This window comes from Lepisosteus oculatus, chromosome 26, assembly GCF_040954835.1.
Source record: "Lepisosteus oculatus isolate fLepOcu1 chromosome 26, fLepOcu1.hap2, whole genome shotgun sequence".
NCBI lineage: Eukaryota > Metazoa > Chordata > Actinopteri > Semionotiformes > Lepisosteidae > Lepisosteus > Lepisosteus oculatus.
This window is the reverse complement of record NC_090721.1, coordinates 10,264,357-10,282,049: the sequence shown is the minus strand read 5'-3', so window position 1 is coordinate 10,282,049 and position 17,693 is coordinate 10,264,357. Positions and strand designations below refer to the sequence as shown.

At 54.0% G+C, this 17,693-nt stretch overlaps 1 protein-coding gene and 1 long non-coding RNA gene across 7 annotated transcripts in view; one reads left to right on the top strand and one right to left on the bottom strand.

Annotated features, from left to right (window-relative positions):
- The window catches only part of dph1 (diphthamide biosynthesis 1), a 104,911-nt gene that overhangs the window by 35,136 nt on the left and 52,082 nt on the right, over positions 1 to 17,693 (bottom strand). For all 6 annotated transcript variants that reach the window (XM_069184154.1, XM_069184149.1, XM_069184150.1 and 3 more), the window contains one exon: positions 10,616 to 10,737. In XM_069184154.1, the coding sequence (XP_069040255.1) occupies positions 10,616 to 10,737 (122 nt within the window). The remainder of the gene's footprint in view (positions 1 to 10,615; positions 10,738 to 17,693) is intronic.
- On the top strand, positions 10,703 to 17,047 carry LOC138225129 (uncharacterized). The gene is made up of 3 exons (XR_011183702.1): positions 10,703 to 10,892; positions 14,659 to 14,853; positions 15,379 to 17,047. It is a non-coding gene; the product is annotated as an uncharacterized lncRNA (long non-coding RNA).

Below are 17,693 nucleotides of genomic sequence, written 5' to 3'. Positions count from 1 at the left end.
TCTTCTGAGTGTCAGACTCCTTGTGTGGGCTGTTAGCAGAGCTACACTTAAGGAGGGAAACTCAAGAAAACGATTCAGATTTGCAGACTGACTTTCCATCAAAGGGCAAGAGATCTGGAATTTTGGCACAGACAGCTCAGACAAATATAGCAACTCAGTGTCAGGAGTGCTGGGCTGCAGTGTGTTCAGCAACTCACTGTGGCTGATGTACACATCTAGCTACAGTGTGTTCAGGTAGGGACATTAGAAAATCACAGTGCTGGACTGCTCAGAGTGCTCAGTAACTCGGAATTCTGGGAGGCAGTGTACACAACAGCTCAGTAGAGTGCTGGGCTGAAGTGTGTTCAGTAGCTCAGTGTTAGGGTACAGAGCTGCTGTGTGTTTACTAACTCAGTATCAGTGTGCTGGGCTGCAGTGTGTTCAGTAGCTCAGAGTCAGTGTGCTGGGCTGAAGTGTGTTCAGTAGCTCAGTGTCAATGTGCTGTGTTGCAGTGTGTTCAGTAGCTGGGTGTCAGTGTACTGGGCTGCTGCGTGTTCAGTAGCTCAGTGTCAGTGTGCTGGGCTGCCGTGTGTTCAGTAGCTCAGTGTCACTGTGCTGTGTTGCAGTGTGTTCAGTAGCTCAGAGTCACTGTGCTGGGTTGCTGTGTGTTCAGTAGCTCAGTGTCAGTGTGCTGGGCTGCCGTGTGTTCAGTAGCTCAGTGTCAGTGTGCTGGGCTGCCGTGTGTTCAGTAGCTCAGTGTCAATGTGCTGTGTTGCAGTGTGTTCAGTAGCTCAGTGTCAGTGTGCTGGGCTGCCGTGTGTTCAGTAGCTCAGTGTCAGTGTGCTGGGCTGCTGTGTGTTCAGTAGCTCAGTGTCAGTGTGCTGGGCTGCTGTGTGTTCAGTAGCTCAGTGTCAGTGTGCTGGGCTGCCGTGTTCAGTAGCTCAGAGTCACTGTGCTGGGTTGCTGTGTGTTCAGTAGCTCAGTGTCAGTGTGCTGGGCTGCCGTGTAGTCAGTGAGTTAGCTGGAGGTTGCAAGGTGACTTCCCAGGGGTACCTCTGTTCTCTCACATGCCTGTACGACTCCTGACAGCCTCTGATGGAGTGTAGGACCCCTGCTCTCAACACAAAGCCTGACCCCCCCAGACTCCCTGCCTGCAGTGCCGATGGACTTGCAGGAAATGCTAAATCAATATCTCCAATATCTCATCCACGCAGCAGCCTGTCGCTCCCAAATACCATAAATAACCTGCAGAATATTAATCTGACTTTCTCTGTCTGAGTCCTGGATTGAATGGCACTACCTTAATCAAAACGATATTGTAGCTTCCCCATCTGAGCCGTGGTTTGACTCTCGCCGTGCTTCCTGAACGTGGGCTCCTCTTCTTACTACAGCGGTACCCCTTCGCTATTTTGAGTTTCGGCAGGGAGCTCAGCCTAGCCCCTTCGCCTCATGGATATCCACTATGGGACAAGAGAACGCCCACCTCTGCTCATCACCCGAGATCAATCAGAGGGCAGGAGGGTGCGTGTGGCTCCACATTTCCCCCGCGCTTGACCGAAATGCAATGCCCTCGCTGCGATGCTCAGTGCGTATGACGTTGGGGCTGCTGGTCATCCTTCTCTACGTGTCTGGAGTGGGGTCCTGCCACACTGGAAGCGAGCTGCCTGTGAGCCGAAACCACACAGCTGCGACACAACACCAAGCACAGAGGGGAGCAGGCACAAACACATCGGCGTCTGGCGCAGGGCCTCACGCAGATGCTCGTGCATAGTGGTCATTCATATATCACGAGCGGCAGAAGCCATAAAGGATGCAGTCTTCCCGTGTTTAACAGGAGATGTTCATATTAATACCTCCGACATGGCCAAGACCCTGCCCCAGTAAACTACCATCCCAGCCTCCCCTGCTCTGGCAACGTCAAGCCCCCACAAGGTCGCCGGCTCTCCCGAGTGCGAAAGCCAGGCGCCAACGAAAGAACGTCAGAAACGAGGCAGTCTTGCAGCACAGACAAGTAACACTGACTCACAAAACTCTCACTGGCAAAAACAAAAAATAAAAACACAAACTAAATGTACAAGACGCTCGCAAAATCACCCTGGATTATTTTTAGCTGCGAAGAAATCAGATGCTCTCCCTCAACCTTAGCGTTCTGCGTTTGGAACCTTAAATCAGTCCCGGTGAAGATCATCACCAGAGACGTTTCACAGGTGAAGTATGATACACAGCTGCACATGGAAAACATCAGACTGAAACCAGCACAGACACTGTCTGGGACAAAGACCCCCTTATAAGAGGATGGTTCACCACCAAAAGCCCCCCATTTCAACAGAATCAAAGGTTCTCCCCTTCACCGATCTCTGCAGTCTCTGTGGCCAGGATTCGCACCTGGAACCCGCTGCTCTGGAGCCAGATCCACTGTGCTTGTGTTAGAGAATAAATGCCCCCTTTCTGTGGGACTATATTCCTGACACAGAAGCTCAAGCAGAGGAAAAGGACAATTCTGCTGTGCTTGAATGAGATGTATTTAAACTGGCAGACTGATTCACAGATGCTACATTGCAATCTAGCTGGGGGAGTGGGGGGGAGGGACAGCTGTTATAGCGCCCCCTACAGACCGGGGAAAGCCCTCACTGGAGGACTGTGCTGGAGAACAGGAACAGGAGCGGAGTGGAGGAGGAGAGGCTTGTGACAGAGGACAGGCGTTCTTCCCTTAACCTTCAGACCCATCTCCTTCCCTCTGTGTCGGGACACACAGCTCCATTTCTCTCATTCTGACGAGAGCTCTGCAAATTTCACCCAGGAGGGGAAAAAAAGATCCTCACACTGACACATAAAAAAACAAGCTCAGGCTTCTGATTGATTGCGACCCCCATATCTCTTACAGAACCGAACAGGAGATTTACCGAGAGTGCTGTGCTTTGGCGCACAGTGACATTATCTCCTCTCTCGCACAATCAGGACACTCTGAGCTCCTGTCAGGAAGGAGTTTTGTAGTCTGAAGGGAGAGAACCTGTTGCGTCGGTATACACTCTTTCTCGGAACTGGACAGGCACAAGAGACAGCTGTGTGTTCTGTGCCCAGAGGGTGCACCAGGGTGGTGATTATTGCTATGGCTTCGCGCAACACAGATAGTGGTTCAATGACACTTAGAACTGTTTACCTGTTACTTGAAGCAACACGTGGAGACGGCATTCACCATGAAAAGGCGCTATATACATACAAAACTGATTATATGATCGACTCAATGTCTCAAGACAGTATAATGCCGAGCTGTATGCTGACAGATTAAAGGACCTGTATCTTTTTAGTTTTCAAAATGCTACAAAGCATTGGCAAAAAGTTCTCCTTAACTCACACCCTCGATGCTGGGCTCAGGGCTCGGAAAATCCTTTTTTCCTTAGGACTAAAAACTGTAACAAGGACCCTGAGAGGCAAGAGTAAAATTAGAGGACGTGTATTTAGGACCAGCAGTAACAGCCAAGCCTCTACACCGAGAGTTGTAGGTGTCTGGCACAGTGTAGCTTATGGACGAGGAATCCCTGGGATCCTTCAGGCCACGGCTGCATCAGAGCGGATAAGTGAGGCCAAAGGGCCTCCTCTCCTTTCGAACCTTCCTCCCTCCCTTCTCCCTAGGGCCGCTGTGATCTCCACTCCAGACATGGGGCCGGGGGCGCACGTCAACGCGGGCGCCGAATCGATATTTTCCATTTTTCAGCCACACCTATTGGCCCGTAAAGCCATGAATCACCGAGGGCGGCCCAGCTGCAGTCCTGTCTCGGCCGCGCTGGGCTCCGAGGGTGAAAGGCGGGGTTGTGAGGTACGGAGGCCTCTCTTCTCCTCCGTCAGCGCGATCGGATCACGCCAACGCCGGGCTGAAACGGAAGGCGAGAAAAAGAAGCCAAGAAGGAAACGCGCAGCAGCTGGGGGATGGAAGACGTGCTAAACAGGAAACAGAGAGGAGACGGTGCTGCTAATGAAACACAGCGGGGACGGAGCGCGCAACCTTGATCTAATTCCGACGCTCCAGGCGGAGAGGCCGTCCTTCGGAGGCCCCGTCTTTCCATCTGACAGCTGCCTGTCAGGAAGCAGCCCAGATTCCACCAGCCCGCAGCCACAGCCTCCAGGAATTCTCCTGGCCGGAGACTGCAGGCTGGCTGGGGAGCAGGGGGGTGGTTTTCGTTGTACTGCATGGCATTCAGCTGCACTGGATTGTGATTTATTGTCCTGATAAGTTCTGGCTCAGGGACACCTCTTCGAGGGACAGGGAGAAGTGGCGGATGCACTGTGCCGTCTCGTCTCGGATTGAAAAGCGCTCCGCTGTATTGACTGTTCTTGATGCTGGGCATGACACACGGGAGACAGTGGGAGGCGAATGGTTTTACTACGCGCACTATACTGCTTCCTCCTGTACAGGATGCAATGCTGGTCTACATTTCACTGAGCAATCCTGCTTCACCCAGCATGGGACTGCTCAGTGCTGCTCTACAACTCACTGGGTAACACTACTCTATAATTCACTGTGCAAATACTGTGCAATACTGTTTTACAGTTTAATGTGTAGTGCTGCTCTATATTACACTGTGCAACCGTGCATTGCCCTACACCGTGGAAGACCGATAAGATAACTTTATTGGCCAAATACAATTTTCTTGTATTAGGAATTAGTCTTTTCACATCCCCAGCTTGCTCTCCATGAGACACACAGACAGGGAGAGAAGCTGGGGGTCAGAGCGCAGGGTCAGCCATTTATACAGCACCCCTGGAGCAGTTGGGTGAGGGGCCTTGCTCAGGGGCCCAACAGAGTAGGATTCCTCTGCCGGCCGCGGGATTCGAACCGGCAACCTTCTAGCCACAGGCGCAGATCCTGAGCCACAGAGACACCGCTCCGCCCTACTTTCATCAGGTTCCCTACGGGATTAATACAGTATTATCTTTCTATCTACTTTCCCCTGAAATGTGCAGTGCTGTCCTGTGCTCAGATTGGTCACTGCAGAAACACACACAGCTCTGAGCTGCGGAGCAAGGCTGCAGGGCAGGGACGGGCAACTTCACAAGCGTCACACCCCGGCAGGTTTGATTTCTTCTCCAAATAATCGGGTCGGTCAGGTAATCGAGCCCCGATACAGAAAGCAAGCTGGAGGCCAGGATCTGCCCATTCTGGGCCTGGGGTCCTAGCCGTGCCGGCCGGCCTGGTTCGGGTGAGGAGGGGGTTGAGACCAGCTATTTTTAACTCCCCCCCCCTCCTCCCTCCCCTCTCTCTGTCACACGGCTCCAGCAGCAGCAGCACCGCAAGTTTGGGCTTCAAAGTTCCTCGTAGTCGTATCTGGGCCAGCCCTGCCGTTACCGTGGCAACGCAGAGACAAGAGACAGGCGCTAAGCAAACGCCCGGGGAAGGAGGGGGGGGCGGGGGGGCACAGAGTAACATAACACAGTGAGACGCTCTTTCAAGACACTTTTAGGAAACGCTGCAAGGAACCAGAGAAAGACACTCCAAAAACGACAAAGCAGGCCTAGCTTGCTGACAGGAGAGAACCAAGAGCCACAGCAGGTGTTTTTTTTAATGACCGGTGTTGCGTCCCCAATATGGCTCAGTCTAGGGGCGAATGGGGACTAAACATATGAGCCGGGGTTTAACGGACGGAAATACACCCCCAACTACGTGTAGGATGAAGGAAAACGCCAGGAAGTAAAAAAAACACAGGGGTAAGTGAATCAAACCCCCCCCAACTAGCGACACTATTCGACAGGCCCATCACCCGCTAAACCTGCCTCCCGAGAACAGGCTGGCAAAGCCAAAGAAAAGTCTCCCGCCAGCTGTCTTTCCACGCTTTACTAGACTAAGCTAGAACGGAAAACTAACAAAAACACACTGGTGTCACAACGATCCCAACCTGCACCGCAGCTGAGGAAACCAATCCGACACCTCACACGTTTTGCACCTCTCTCCAGACCCCCCCACCCCCACAGGACATCCCGTACCGGCGATTAAAACCGCTCCAATCCAACCAATCAACCAATCAACCAATCCAGAGAGAGACTTCATTTAGAGATATGGTGCCCTGACCCGGATTATCGGATCTAGGGGTATGATTCTCGCTTCGGGTGAGAGAGGTCCCGGGTTCAGAGCCCAGATTGAGCCCCCAGGTATGTTACGTCCCCAATATAGCAATATGGCACAATACCCCTATTGACGTTTCAGCCAGGAAGTGTTCGGAGCAGGGCGGGGGCAGGGTCCGGGAACAGGACAGCGTTTCAGAGCCCGGGAGAGATCGTGTGCCCTGTCCTGCCCCCCACAGGACCACAGCGTCTCCTCGCGACTGGGCAGCGCGGGGCCACAGCGCCCTGAACCGAGCCGCTCTCTGGAGCAGCGCGTGGGTCCGGCAGCGAAGGTCCGATTCCGGTTCCTGGAGACACTGCTCGTGAGTCGCCGTGTCCAGGGCGCCTCCTCACGGGACGGCCCAGACATGAGACCTTCTTAGCGACAGTGAAATAGTGAAATAGTGAAATAGTGAAATAGTGAAACACCCCCCCCCACCCCACCCCTGTGTAGGAGGACAAACTGAGTCTGGGCAAACCAGAACCGGCCAGAACGGGTCAGCACACACTCGGCAAGGAAGCAAGCCAGTCTGCAGCTTCGTCCATCTTCAGCTTCCATGCAGTTCCCACTCCCGACTCTCGCTTGGAATTCTACTGCTAAATCTTCTTCCAGCGCCCAGTCCTGTAAATCCGCACAGTCCTGAGACTGAACAGATGGGAAAGGGCTCCGGGCATCAACTATACTAATGGAGGGCAAGCAAACCAGCACCTCTGATACAGTCCCTGACGGGGGGTTAATGCTCAAACGAAGAGCCGGGGGACTCCAAGGTATTGTAGGACACAGGAACCAAGAAACATTGCATCACCGGAAGGGCCGCGAACTCGAACCCTGGCACGTGTCAGCGGGGGAGTTCCTCAGGGATCCTCCTTAGGCCCAAAGATCTTCCTGACCTGCCGCAGCGATTTAGGCTCCGGTACCGTTACCCAACCAGATAAATTCACAGACGATACAGACGGACCCAGCAGCAGGGCATCCGCAGAGCGGCTGGGAGAAGCCCGTGGGCAGGGCAGACGGTGCATGACATTGTAACGTGGAAAAGTGCGACGTGACCCACACAGGAAGTGCACATGTGGCATGGAGAGAAAACGATACGGGTGTTTGTGCAGTTTCTTCTGGATTTCCATCATGACAGTGCGGGAAAGCAATTTAAAAGCATGCAGAATACTTAGCCATAAAGCACAAAGTGTGCGCTTGAAAGCAAGACCTTAAATAGAACAGTGTGTTCATGTCTGGTCAAGAGACCACTGAAAAGGTACTAATGCCCTAGAAACAGTTCAAATAAGAGCAACAAGAGCTATTCCTGGTCTCTAGGGGACGGTTGTGAATGGTTAAAGGAGGTTAAAGGAACTGAATATTTTCCAGAACAAAGCAGGCCGAGAGCACAAGCCTGCAAGAGTGAGAGGGTTAACTCAAGGGAGTTCTTCATAATCAGCAGGGAAATAAGAATTCAGGATCACAATTAGAGACAAAGAGGGAATTCATTGAGGTTGGAGTACAGGAAACACTTCTTTACACAGAGAGTGGTGGGTGTCTGGAACAGGCTCCCGAGTCAGGTGGTTGTGGCCTCCGGACTGTGGGCTCCTTCAAGGAAATTTAGAATCTCCTGGATATTAAACTGCCGAGACGAGCTGTTTGCAGCCTCGTGCTGCTCTCAAACAGCAGGATCTGAAGCCGGCCCCGGCCGACAGACTGTTTGATCGCTTGCCAGCCACTGTTTATCCCGCAAGCGTCATTCAAACGCGGCTGCGCGGCTGTGGGGACCCCCCTCTCACCCGGGGAATGCGGCCGAGGGGAGGCGCCCGGCTCCTGCCAGCGGGAAAAACTGCCTTGTTTACCGAATATTAAGATCCCGAGTTTATCCCTTGGCTGCGAGGCACAGGCCGCGCTCCCGGGACGGGGACCCACTCCGAACCGCTGCCTCGTCAGCCAGCAGAGGGTTAACACCCCCCCTGCGCGCCATGTCAACGGGGCAGTGAGGCATTGGGGTGGGGGGGCGCTGCGAGAGAGAGATTAAGGTGCAAGTGCCCCTTATCTCAACCGCCTCCCCCTGCCCCTCTACCCACCTAACATCAAACACAAGTGGAGCAATTAGAGAGAGAGCTGCCGCGCTTGGCACGCTGTCTGCCTGGGCCCCCAGGGGCTCCTCCATCGCAGGCGAGCCAGTTAAATATTTAACGTGCAGCGCAGGCGGAAAGCGCCACTCTGTAAGGGTCTGGCTCCGAGGGCCGCGGATCGGGGGGGTCTCATCCCGCGCCACGCCAGAGGAGGCTCACGCGGCGGGGTGGAGAGGGGAAGGGATCTCACCGCGGGATCTGCAGGGTCTCGTCCGGCCGCAGCACCCCCGAGCTGCCACTCGGTCGGCAGCACTTCAAAGGTAATTGGCGATTCCACGCCTGCAGCTCGCCACTGCGAGCCGCGCGCACAGAGCCACCATTTCTCCGCTCTGGAACACGCTCACAGAGCCACCAGGCGCATTCCTGGCCTTAAAGGAACACCACGCGCAGATGACGGGGGGCTACAGCGTTCGGGGCTGAAAACCAGGAGGCGCTCCTTTACACAAAGAGTGGCAAGTGCCTGGAACAGACCACCCCCCCCCCCACGCCAATCCGGGGATCCTTCAGGAGAGGGCTGGACAAGGTCCTTGGACTTCAGGCACGAATGCAAGCAAAGGAACAAGAGGGGGCAAGCAGCCTCCTGAAGTCTGCAGCTGCAGTGTTTTTCCCTCCTGTTTAAGAAGGCAGACAGGCCACCAGCTGGAACTCTGCATTTTTATTGAGCCGACTAAGGTCCTTGAAGAATGTGCAATGTGTGTAAGCAAGCAGACATTAAGGGCCTGCATCCTACTGCTAAGAATAATGTACATTCGAATACATTCATTCCTGCATCCCTCTTCCTCGACACCACGTTTCAGTCTTTGCTTGGGGACACAGATGGGTGTTTGTTGCTATATGCGACGTTGAAAAAGCTCTCGGGAATGGCTGTGCTGCAGAGTTGCGTGAATGAGGTTCTGCTCACATCCTGGGCGCCTCTGTGATAAACTCATCTCAGAACCTTGCCGAGCTGCACGGTGCTGCATGCTCTCTACCTGCAGACCTGCCTGCTCTCGAGGGTCTTGTATTGGTGGCTTCTGTCACCCAGACAGAAAGGAAAGCGAGGAGTTCCTAGCGGGGTGTCTTCCACTGCTCTGCAAGACTGGGGGGTGACTACAGACCACGTGACCCAGCGCCGGGTGAGCCCAGATCACTCTCCCTCACACACTACCGCCGGGCTCAGGAACGTCGTTGTAACTGTCTCTGCTGGAAGACCGTGGGCGATGATGGCAGGGAATAGGATTTGAGGAAGAGGAGGACATGGAGGGGGAGGGACACAGATGCACAGCAAAGGATAGATGATGGAGATGAGATGATGCACTATAAATGCCAGGACACTTGTTGTGGGGTTGTCTCTGGGCCTCCTGAATTCAAAATGATCAATTTTAACGATCATTACACTGCTATGTAAAGTTTCCAGACAAGAGACTGGAGGTATACAGAAGGAGCTGAATGCAGTCTGCTGCAGTGTTGCACCTGGAGGTGTCCAAACTGCGAGTCCCACACGGTGCCGTGAACTCATCAAACAAGGAACGGAGCTCTGGCAGGTCTCCCAGTCGTGCTCCGCGCGCCCGGCTATCATCACAGCCCGGGAAGCAGGGACAGCAGTAACTCCTCACCTGCTGAGGCAGAGAAAGGGCACCCAGCCACTAGGAGCCCAGGCCAGCGCCTTCGTGCTGCTGGCTCAATTCTCCCATAATCTGCTCAGCAAGAGACCCCAAACACAAACAGAACCACACTGCACCCCCCTCCTTACACCAGAACAACAAGTCTTGCTAGGCTTTGATCTCCTCTGCAAAGCTCTCTTGACCTCAGCTAAACTAAGAAATATCAATAATCTTTTTTTTTCCCTCTGTTCAGATGTGATCTGTCTTTGCGCACCTTCAGGCTGACCAAAGTTTGCTCAAGGGGTTTTTTTTTGGTCCAGAGCTACACTGCAAGAAGAACATTTTCATGAGACAGAACACCGAGTCGTCTTTGTCGTTTCAATGGTGTAAAAGTACAGTGACTGCAGTTACTGGGGGGAGGGGGGGGGAGCAGGGAAAGTTTAAAAACAGTGCTTCCTTAGCAAGGACAAAAGTCTGAAAGCAGATCAAAAGCCACAGATGCTACACTGAGGAATCTGACTGTTGTTCAGGCAACAAGTTCAATAATGAACATTAGAAAGGTCACAAGCAAGAGGAGCCATTCAGCCAATCAAGCCCGTTTGGAAGTTAATAATTAACGATCCAAGGATCTCATCCAGTCGTTTCTCCAAAGAAGCCAGAGTGTGGCATTCAACAACATCATCTGGGTAACTTGCTCCATACTCCCACAACCCTTTGGGTAAAGAAGTGCCTCCTGTTCCTGGCTTGCAGTCCACTCTTTCTGCTTTCAGGCTTGTGGCCTGTGCTGAGCTCATCTGGCTGGGGGGGGGGGGAACAAGGAGAGCGAAAGGGGGGGAACTCACCCAGGCAGCTGTGGCCGTAGTGCACCATGAAGTCCGCCCCCAGGGCGCGGGCGGTGAAGTCGTCCACGCAGCACGCCCCGTACGTCACGTCGCCCATCACCAGCGTCTCCGCGCCCGTGAACCTGGGGACACAGCCAGAGATAAACCACTGAGACCGGAGAGGAGGCCCCACCTCCCCCGCCAGCGCAGCTCTGTCCTCCACACCGTGCCTGGCTGGGCTGGCAGCGTTAACCCTTTTGGGGCAGGGCTGTGACAGGCGGGACCCAGCGGCCAGAGGGTGAGCTCGCTACGTCTGACCTGCCGGCTGGCCAGGGTGGCACTGGCGATGAAATTAAGATGATGTTACACTTCAGAAATGAGCAACTTCAGATAAAGCTAAGCAAGGCCCAGGTGCAGCTGTTGCAGTATGGTGGTACTGTGCAGCGTTTGTTTGAACAGGTTTCGCAAGAGCTGAATTCTGCTCCGAAACCACTCCTGCTACAGGTGTTACATCTCATACAAACTGGGTTCATTTAGCAGGGAGGAAAGGCTCAAGCTATATTATGTTCACTAGCTTCGTAATGGAGGGAATGCATTGCCTGTTGTGCATAAATCAAACTTCCTAAGAGCACAAGAGGACACCCGGTACCCCCCTGCCCATACATGACCTTTCACGAACCCCGTTTAAAAGATCGCCCCGCTGTGGGGTGCCACTACTCAGGCACGAGACGCACACAGGGCGGCTCTGTGTCCAGAGAGCATCGCTCGTGAAAAAGGGAGACTTTTGAACCCCGATGAGAGGAAACGCCGAGCTCCACTCTAATGCTTTCAGCCTTATCCCCGCTAGCACCTAATTACCAGCTCTAATTAAAATTAATTTCTTTGTCTTCCAGGGCAACCGTAATCTGCCCGAGGTCTGTACGAGCACCGCAGCCTTTAGGAAGAAACGCAGAGCGCGTCGATATCTAAAGCATATTTGTATTGTACAGCCCTTATTTGGATTAACAGATTATCGGAGATGAATTATATACGTCTGTAGGAAAAAAAAATCTGTTTTTTCACTCTGTTTGTTGCACAGCATTATGCTTATCCCAGAGGTGAGCAAATCCGGATTAGGAAAACAGATGCCACAGTGGTTTAACAGAACCCAGGAGCTCAAGGAAAACAGAGTGCGTTATCGGAGAGGCAAAAGAGACCATCAGACAGCACAACAAAAGGCAGAGTTGCAGACTCTCCCCAGCTGATGGGACATATTAGCATTGCAAAACGGGCTCTGGGAGCAGGGAGTTGTGGGAGGCGTTTCCCTGCACCCAGAAACTCTCCCCAGCTCCAGCGTGGTGGAGTAGGATCAGGTGAAGGTGGATTGGGAATGGACTGGGAACGGCAAACCGACGTGCGACATAACTGCTTCAACGTGGAATTCTGAGTGGTGAAAAACGGCGAAGGGCTTAACAAACACCGAAAAATCAAATGAAATGGCAGGGAGAGTGGCTGTGAGTTTACCCGCGGTGCCTTTAGGTCGCTGGCAGGCTCAGCGCTCAGAGCTGTGATGAAGGGAGATGTGCCAGCTGTGCAGGAGCCAGCGCATGTTGTAGTCCGCCGTGAGAAGGGAGATAAGCCGCTTGTTTTAGAGAAGGGCCTCATCCATGAAATCCCGCTCTCCCGAGGGAGAGACGAAAGTCCGGTGGGCTGGAGATCGCAGGTCCCCACCTGGGCTTCGCTGGAGGTCCCCATGGGGGGGGCAGGCTTGGCCGTACGACGACAGTCGCCACAGAGAGGATGAGGGCGAGCGGCACAGGAATTCAATCACGCCAAGAGCAACCAGGTGATCCTCACGACTCAGGCAGCTCACCGTACTCGCGGCACTTAAAACCGTGGCTTTCTGAGGGGCTGCTAGAGCAGATTAACCCATTTTGTCGATTCCAACTCAACGGTTGAGCTCCGAATCCCCGGTGTTTTCCTCAAGCCACGTGACGCGGGTTTAGCGCAGAGATCAACCGGCGTGAACAGGATTAACCGTGCCAGTGGCTTTGCCATGCCAGCTTCGGGAAGAGGCGGTTTTTTCCGACAGGGCAGTGCAAGACCATGCGACGCTGGGACTACTGCGGCACGGCCTGTGGCAGGAAAAGATGTCGAGGGCCTCAGCAGGAGACCAACCTTCCTCAGGGACGCGTTCAAGATCAGGGAGTTCACAAAAGCCAGCTGCGATATCTTCTTTCGACAATAAGTCATGATGAAAAAATACCGCGGTGGATCTGTGTTTCTGCTTTATATTTTCTACGATTTGGCTTGAAGACCTATGTAAACACTTCACTGACCAGAGCGATGCCTCTAGAGAGACACTGGAGCCGTGCCTGAAGCGAAGAGCGTTTTCAGTGCCACCACCCGTGCCCTGACAGCCACATAGGGCGGGGAGGGGGGTGGGGGGGAGATGGGCGTCCTGACAACCATGGCGGGGGGGGGTTTTCACTTTGAGAGCCGTGGGGAGGCAGAGAGCAGGCGTCCCAAAATCCTGACTTGGTAGGTGGGACCGCGATGGTAAAGTCTTCTCTCGGCCCGGGCTGCTAGCTGGAGGACGCTCGCGTTCAAGCAACGTGATAAATAAATAGGGAGGTAAAAATATAAATAAGAAACAGAAGCCCTCTGTCATTTATTTTCCCTGCTCCCCCAGCACTCTGCCGGTGCTGTTTGAAAGCAGCCCAGTGGAGGCGCAGACATATTGAGGCCAGGCTGAGCGAGTTATTAATAGCCCAGTCTGGCACGAAGAGCGAAGAGATACAGGCGCTGCCGTCTGCCCCACTCGCTCCCTTCCTCTCTCCGTCCCTCCCTGCCCCTGCCCCTCCACCTCCACCCATTCCCTCCCCAGCGTCTCCTCTGCTGGGCCCTGGGGGAGCCCCCCCCCCCACTCTGGCCCGGCTGCTCTCTCCCTCCTCAAGACCCGCCAGTCACTGCTCCAGCTCTTCATTAGCAGCCCCCGTGTTCCTTCCTGGCGGCAGATTCCCGCGCTCCGCTGCTCCGATGGTAACGTGCGCGGATCAGACCCGATGTCTGACGAACGCACCGCTTGCTAAACGGCCCAATTAACACCAGCCGCTCCGCATAAACTACTCCAGGCCTTGTCTGGTGGAACTCCTTTCCACTCCCCCACCCCCCCGATGTTTCCTCTGAACGTCAAAACACTGGAACAGCAATTTGCATATCACCACTACTTCCTGTCTTTCTTCTGCTCTCCCTGGTTGCGACGACTTCGAACAACACTCTCCTGGAGAGCCAGAGCCCGGCAGGTCTGGAGCCAAACCTCTGACTTCAAGCAAACGTCTCACATGGACTGAAATACACAGACCAGGCTCACCAGCGGGCGCCTGATGGAGAGACCTGCTCACTTGCAAATACTGCTAACGCGCCCAATTCATGGAGGACACCTACAATTGATCTTGTGGGAGGCGACGCAAGATGAAAACGTCAGGAATCGCCTTCTTTTAAAAGACTTATAAATGAAGCAATCAAGACAGTCGTGGGTTCGAAGCGTTACGGTGACACATTCACGAGTCCGGCTTCAGGAGCTCGTTCCCCATGCGGGGTGTCAGGGCACCCCAGCCTCCGGAGGCCCAGCAACCCGCCTCCCCCCAGGGCGCACAGCGGAGGCCGGTGCCTGTTGTAGTCCGCTGTGAGAAGGGAGATAAGCCGCTTGTTTTAGAGAAGGGCCTCATCCGTTGAATCCCACTCTCCCGAGGGAGAGACGAAGGCCCGGTGGGCTGGAGATCGCAGTTCCCCACCTGGACTTCGCCACGGGTCCCATGGGGGGCAGGCTTGGTCGTACAACAACGCAGCTGCCACACCGAGGGAGAGAGCGACACAGCCCCGACACAGGCGCCTGAGTGAACCAGCAGGCTCACAGCCAGCCTGCCTGCCGGCCACACCCCCCCCCGGCTCACACTGGATCACAGGCACAGGGAGATGCAGGACAAGCTCATCAGTAATTAAAACAGCAGCGCTGCCCGTGTTGGGCTCCAGATCTCCTGACGCTGGATTAGTGCCGTGACTTGTTCATGGTCTCTCTGCAGACACCCCCGCTGGCAGGAGCCCTTGACCCCCGAGAAGCTCCAGCGCATGAATATTAACGCCGGAGCCGGGGACCACAGGGGCCGGCGGAGAGGAACACGGACGTGAAGCTGCCGCAGAGCCGGTCCTCGGCTCCTGATTGGCCCCGGACGCCCGGAGCTCCGCTGCCTCCTCCCTCCCCGGCGCAGAGCTGATCGGTATGGGAGCCGCGGTGCTTCTGCCTCGCGCGCGCTTAATTGCTCAGACTCATGTGAAGGACGTTACAGCCGGGCTGAGCTTAATAGGCAGAGGAAAAGGAGAGGAAGCGCTCGCCTAGCAAATAAATATTTGCTTTAACAGATTTGATTCCTTAATCTAGAGAGTTATGCGAGTCAGTGCGTGTGTCTGCCGGAGCCTGAGTGTGTACAGAGGGAGTGTCTGTACAGAAAGCAGACATTTACAGGCACTGTATAAAGGAGTATATATAAAGACATTTAAAACACACATTAACACCCAGACTGAGTGAGCTCCAGAAGCACAGTCTACCCCGTCTTGAGTCAGTACTTATGAGGTGCAACTTCCACTTTCAGTGTACTTGTTACAGTCTGGATAGGAATATTCAAGTAATTGTGAATTTAGTAATAATGGCTGATCTACAATTAGTTAAGTGCTAGTTGATTTGTCCCTGGCCAGACATGTTTAAGTGTATTTTTAACTAATATTTATATTTAATTATGATGCAGGGCTCTTGCTTACCCCCTTTTGGGCTCAGTCTGGAAAGGTGCCCGACCTCTGCTGTCCGGATGCAGAGAAAATCTACTCTTCCCAATGGGGGAATGGAACCACGACAAAATTTGACATCAGCAACAAGCACGTTCGTAACGCCTGGCGGAGCAGAATTGTTCTCTGGGATAACAAAATCGCGAAGCTCGTGTCATGTGACTTTACGAACGAACCGGGGATTCGGGGGGGTCTGCTGTGGTCTTGTCACCCTCAGCACGCCGCACAACAGCGCCCCCTGGAACCCCTTGTGCCATCAGTGCGAGACGCATCTCTTCTCCAGCTGGTGCTCACGCTCCTGCAAGGCATCTTGGGATGCACAGCTAGCCCAGTAGCGAACGGCCCTGACAGGGGCACACGAGACCCGACTCTCCCAGAGGCACAGGGGCCACAGCGGTGAGGAGAGCAGATTTACAGCTAGCGGCTGACTACATTACTGCAATGGCTGGATCTTCAGCAAGTTAACACTCTGTGTAATGGATCTAGGTCACGCTCATTGTGTTTTTACAATGCCTCGGTTTCGTTGACACAGCAGCTAGGTAACAATTATTTCCATTTAATTCTCGAAGGAAAGGAGCATTTTCTGATGCGCATTGCTAAGAAACGGCATTGTAAGCAGGCAGTCAAGTCAATAATTATCAACCGCAGATTGGACAGGCAGAAAGTAGAAAATTACTGGTGACTCTAAATGTTTACAAAACAGCCCTATTTACAGATCACTCTGCTTCAAACAGGCTGCACATTAATAGCTTTGGTTTTTACAATAAAGAAGTCATTGTTGCCCTGAATAACAAGTGACTAAGAGAAATTAGTAAAGGTTTGCAGTGGGATGCTGTTTGCTAGCATGGAGCCGAACAAAATTATTTTGATCTCGACAATTAGGATTGCGAATCACAGGCCCCTGCAAGAGCACATTCAGCGGGAGTGGGGGAAATATTTGCAGAAAGCGCAAACATCCGTGCGGAGCGAGACTGTGCCGAGCGGAGCCGAACGCTCGTGCTCTCGGGACGAAGCAGGGATCAGACAGTACAGCCCGCGGTGCCGGCTGCCTCGGGATTATTTTCACGCACGAGCCCGTGAAGTTTTCACACCCTCGAACACGGACGCACGCAGGGCAGGAGACCGCCCAGAGCAACCGAGAGACAGGATCTGCTAATTGCAGTTTCCGACTGAGATCTACTTTATTAATCACTCTCTTCGTTATCTGGGACCGCCTCCCCCCTTCTGGTCCGCGGCCTGACAGAGCGCCCCCTGGCTCCGGATAGGGCCCGGTGCAGCAGCAAGCGGAAGGTGAAGACGCAAAACAATTAATAAGAACAGAACAGAAAGACGAGGGGGCAGGAAAGCACAACAAGGCCGCCGACGTTAACCCCCACAAGTAATAAAAAATAATGAACCCACAGATCACGATGTCCGCGGGCGGCACACTGGCGCCGTGGTCGGCGTTGCTGCCTCGCAGGGCTGGTGCCCTGGGGTACAATTCTGGACCTGGGGTGCTGTCTGTGTGGAGTCCGCATGTTCTCCCCATGTTCATGGGGGTTTCCTCCCACACTCCAAAGACTGTGATACTGTGATAATTGTTGGCGTGGACTGCCTGAGCACTGGCAGAGAGCTTCTTTTCCTTAGACAGGGAGCGAGCGGTGTGCCAGTCTGTAGTCGTATTGTGAGGCAAGACTTCTCCGCTATATATACAAGGAAGAGTCTTCGCACTAAAGGGAAAACTAATAGTTTAGTAGCCGTTTCGTTAGAACGCTAGTTCAGAGCTTGAACCATCTCTCGTGGGGATCTTAAACAGCAAACCGGATGAGCCTCAGGTGCTGTAGCTGCGCATTCCCAGGTGTGCAGTGGGAGGTGTGCTCCCCTGTCACATAGGTTAATTAACCTCTAGGGAAATTGGCCCTGCTGTGTGTGTCGTGCCCCTGTGACGGACTGGCATCCCGTCCAGGGTGTACCCTGCCGTGCACCCCTTGCATGCTGGGACGGGCTCCGGCTTCCTTGTGACCCCGAATCGGAAGAAGCGGTTAGAAAAGAGATGGGACAGGATCCCCTCTTGCAGGAAATCAACCCCAGCCGTGTGAAAGCAGAAGAAAAGAAGAGGAAGGAAGGGTGCAGAGGGGGGAGCAGGAGGACTGTCGTGAAGCTGCACCGGGGGTCGCAGAGCTCCGCGCACGCCCTCTCGCACAAGCACCAGCTCCAGCACCCTCCCGCTGCGTCACCCTCCCGTGCACATGGCGGCACCCACGGGCGCTGACTCACTCCTCACACCCTCTCCCCCCCC